Here is a 5,000-nt window from a genome sequence, read left to right on the forward strand (position 1 = left end):
CACATGATTATTTGTATTATTGCTTTTCTTTTATTTTCTTTCCCATTTCTTTCTATTTTTCTTTTTTCTTTTTTCCTCTTTTCGTTTCGTTTCGTTTCGTTTTGTTTTGTTTCGTTTTGTTTTGCTCTGTTTATCGGACAAAGAGATAACGAACGAGAGAACAAATAAATAATGATGCAGGCGTTTCGCGCGTCCACGTTCACGGCACGTGTGCGTTTTATTGCAATCCCCCTTCAAAATATTTACAAAAAAGGAAAAAAAGAAAAAGAAGAAAGAAAGAAAAAAAAGGGATGAAAGAAAAAACACCATATATTATATATATATGATATATATGTAAAATAATGTTAACTTTAGGTTCAATAATTTATTTATAATTTACATATGTATAATATATATATATGTGTGTGTGTGTGTGTGTGTGTGTGTGTGTGTGCGTATACTGATACGAGACTTAACGTTAGGAGCAATAATTTATTTACTATTTACATTGTTTAAACAAATAATCTTTACTCGTTCGTGAGTGTTTTTAAACAAATATTAAAGTTCATCTAATTTCATTTTTCTCATACTTTTTTCAAAAGAAAAAAATAAAAACGCGGGTCTTCGTATCAAACTTTCACTTCCCTTCTTTTCTTTTTTCTTTCTTCGCTTTTTTTTTTTTCTTGTTTCATTCTTTTATTTATTTATTTATTAATTTTTTTTTTTTTTTTTTTTTTTGGTTCTTTTTTTCCGTTGCCATCTATCTCTTTTTCGTCGTAAGAAAAGAGAACGAATGTAAACGTTATAAATAATAATGCACGTTTATGTATGTTGGTTATAATACATATTTATGTGCATATATATGTATACATACAATACATATGTACGTACGTATGGAAAACGAAAAAAAACCGTACTCAAGATCGGAGAAACTCGTACAACGAGATGATGATGATGATGATGATGATGATCATGATGATGATGATGATGATGAAAGAGATGTAGAGAAAGGGAGAGAGAAAGAGAGAAGATGTATCCATCCAACCAACTTGACCCAGGCTCCTGCCCGTCTTTGGTAAGCACCATCCATTCCTTTGTAGTCCTTTTAATCGACTTTATCCCGTTTAACTGTCGACTACGAACATTTTCATTGTCACATTGTCTTGAGATGTTTGTTGTTTCCCTTTTTTTTCTTTTTTTTTTTTTTTTTTTTTCCTTAATTAATTTACAAAAAGAATTTTTATTTTTAATTAAAATCTTTGCTTTATTAATTTTTCTTTTGTTTTGTCTTCTTTATTTTTTCAATTAAATTCCTTTTTATTTTTTTTTTATTTATCTATTTTTTTATTATTATTATTATTATTATTATTATTATTATTATTATTATTATTATTATTATTATTATTATTATTATTATTATTATTATTATTATTACCTACACACACAATACAGAAAAAGAGAGAGAGAACGAGAGAGAAAACACACATGATAAACAATACTTTTCATCTTTTTTTTTTTTTTTTTTTTTTTTTTTTTGTCATTTCAATGGAGCACACAAACACACAAGATGTTTCTTTCGGATGTCCAAGACACAAGCCAACAATAACAACAACAACCACCAGAGAACATCCAAGCAATCCCCTAAGGGCTTACGTGTGTATGAGAGAAAGAGAGAAAGAAGGGTGGGGGGGGGAGTGGGAAAGAAATGTCAGCGGACAATTGAAAGAAAAAAAAATTTTTCATAAACCATTCGAGATTTTATACATGTGTATATATATGTGTGTATATATATATATATATGCATACATATGTATCATGTCACATAATTTAGTTTTCTTCAAAAAAATAAATGAACGGAACGTTCATTGTTCTTGTTATCATTGGATGGTTCGTAGAAAATTTTTTTTTTCTTTTATATATATATATATATATATATATATATATATATATATTTATATATATATAACAATTACGACAATTTGAAAGATTCGTGACTTTTTTAAACACTTTTTTATTATATGAATTCAATTCTCCCGAAACGAAAAGAAAAAGAAAAATCAGGAATTTTTCAAATTGTTCTAAAAAGTATATACTGTGTGTGTATATATATATATATGTGTATATATATATATATATATATGTATATATATACACACGCACGCACACATATATATATGTAGTCTATATATAGAGTAATAAAAAGGACTTGATAAAATTTATAAAAAGTGATACTCGCGATAACATGATAGACATTTAAATGTGTACATATGTACAAATAGAAAATTATCACGAGTATCCTAGAATAAAATTAGGTCGTATACCTTTTTTTTTCTTTTATTTTTTTTTCTTATTTATTAATATTTTTTTTATTTTTCTTTTATTTATTTTTTTTTTTTTTTTAATTATCTTCGTACGACTGAATTTCCCAAAACGAGAATCACTCTCTATTACCATTCTTCCATGGTCCAAAAGTGAGACATCCAAAAAAAAAATATATATATATATATATAAAAAGAAAAAAAGATGCATAAAAGAGGATTCAAACAAATTCCGTCGTACTTGTGGACTAATTGAAGAAAAAATTTTTGGGGGAGAAAAAGAAAAAGAAAAACGTTGTGAAAGTTGCATTTAAACTTAACTAACTTGAACTTTGTCGATGCGAAGACAAAGAGAGAGAGAGAGAGAGAGAGAGAGAGAGAGCGAGAGAAAGAAGTGAAAATAAAAGTAAAAAGAAAGATAATAATTAAAAAAAAAAAAATAAATAAATAAAAAGAAAAGTAAACAAAAATGGGTAAAAGGGGGAAAAAAAAAGAAAATAAAGAAGAAAGGATAAAAAAAGAAAAGAATGCTTTTCCACGTTAACTCTACGTATGATTATGTTTCAGGATAACAATGGAAACGTCAGGACTGCCTGTACCAACGTACCACTTCATAACGCCGGACCACATCGTCAAATCACCGATTCATTGAATATCGCGGACGTTAGCCGCCACGTATGGTCGTTATCGTCGTCGAAAGGACGCGGGGCGTCGCGACGTACGCGAGGAGACTGTCCCTGGCATCTGGAAGCGTCTCACTATAGTGTGTTCGACCAGTTTGCTAATCGACACGCTTGGGATAATAAAAAAGATAAAAAATAGAGAAATAAAGAGAGAAGGGAGATTAGAGACAGAAAAAGAGGTAGAGAAAGAGAAAGAGAGAGAGAGAGAAGGGGGAGGGTTATATTATTATATCTAAGGGAAAGAAAAGAGAGAGAGGGAGAAAGAGAGAAAAATGCACGATCGTAGAGAGAGAGAGAGAGAGAGAGAGAGACAAATTAAACACTCGACACGCACGTAAAAATACGTATAGACACGAGAGAGAATACACGCTATGAAACACACACATCCATATTACACATATACATTAATCACACGCGTTTTTTCATCATATTGTATATATATACATATATATATGTATATGTATAGATATATGTGTATGTGTATATATATATATATATACATATGTATATATAAATATACGTAAGAAATCGAGAAAATTATACTCGATGACAAGAGACAATGATGTGTATATAAAAGAGAAGCACACACGCGATTTCGTTTATTAAAAATTACGAGATCATACGCGTAATACCACGAGAGTATATACACAATAAGAAAGAACAAAAAAAAAAAAGAAAGAGAGAGAGAGAGAAACACGTATACACTTAAAACATATGTAGAAAGAGTGAAAGAGAGGGAGATAAGGAAAGAGACGAAGAAGACACGCACGCGCGTACACGAACACACTCGAGTGTACAAAACTGTACAAAAGATATTTAAACAAAGGTAACAAAGATGAAAATAACGAAAAAAAAAAAAAAGACAAAAACAAAAAAAAAATGTAATGAAGAAAAGAAAAAGAAAATTAAACATACACACAACAAACAATGATGTACGCCGCAGCCATAATGCGCTGCTGCCGATTGGTAAAGGGAACAAGCCAAAGATACGTTAGTTTTCATTTTTATATTTAAACAAAAAAATGATGCGAGAGAGACGGGAGAGAGATACAAGAGAGAAAGAGAGAGAGAGAGAGAAAGAGCGAAAGTGAGAGAGAGAGATTGAGAGAGAGAGAGAGAGAGAGATTGAGAGAGTTAATTAATTATTAATTATTAACTATATACGAACGCGATGATGATGCTAAAAAAATACTCTTAGGGCTGGTCGTTTTAGAATCTTTTTTTTTTCTCCTCATCGCCAACTCTCCGCACTGACAATGATCGTACGTTTAAATATAAAAAAAGAAAAAAAAGAAAAAAAAAAAGAGGAAAAGAAAAAATGAGAGATAGGCAGACACGGATTAAGAATATCTTTAAAAATAAAATGGCGATCATCGTCGTTGCTCAGCACGGAGTATCGAGGAGGAGAAAAAAAAAGAATAAGAAATAAATAAATAAATAAATAAATATCGAGACAATTTAATCGCGCGCGCGGTAATTAATTAATTAAAACTACTCGATTGATTGATTGATTGATTGATTGATTGATTGATTGATTGATCGATTGATCCGATCGATTAATTGGTAGTTTTTTTAACGTAGCTTTTGCATGCGAGACTCGATTTCAAAATTCTCGGACGAACGATAATATAAAAACCGTACATACGTACTTTTCTCCTGTTTCTTCTTCGATTTCTACTTCTACTTCTATTTCTACTTCTTCCACTTCTAATTATAAATCATAATTCTAATTCTTAATCTCGGTCCTCTCCAGCATTTTATTTCTCTAACCTTTAAACATCGATAATCTTTGTTGTTTTATTTATTTTCGCGCGATCGAGAACGATGGAGGATCCTACCATCAGAATTATTAATTCCAAACTAATATCGTATCTCATCTAAAGATACAATCGATAATTATTAATAATAATACATAAAAATAATAATAATAATTATTATTATTATTATTATTCTTTTATTAATATTAATTAAATAATTATTTATAATTATAATAATGAATGATAATTAATTAATTAATAAT

The 5,000-nt window shown here is 29.2% G+C and overlaps 1 protein-coding gene across 1 annotated transcript in view; it reads left to right on the top strand.

Annotated features, from left to right (window-relative positions):
• LOC124947989 (poly(rC)-binding protein 3) overlaps positions 1–5,000 on the top strand; it is a 162,429-nt gene that overhangs the window by 156,256 nt on the left and 1,173 nt on the right. Inside the window, exon 8 of the mRNA XM_047490922.1 lies at positions 2,865–5,000. This exon is cut by the window's right edge and continues 1,173 nt beyond it. Within this exon, the coding sequence (XP_047346878.1) occupies positions 2,865–2,949 (85 nt within the window). The 3' untranslated portion in view covers positions 2,950–5,000. The remainder of the gene's footprint in view (positions 1–2,864) is intronic.

This window comes from Vespa velutina, chromosome 3 (genome assembly GCF_912470025.1).
Source record: "Vespa velutina chromosome 3, iVesVel2.1, whole genome shotgun sequence".
Lineage (NCBI taxonomy): Eukaryota > Metazoa > Arthropoda > Insecta > Hymenoptera > Vespidae > Vespa > Vespa velutina.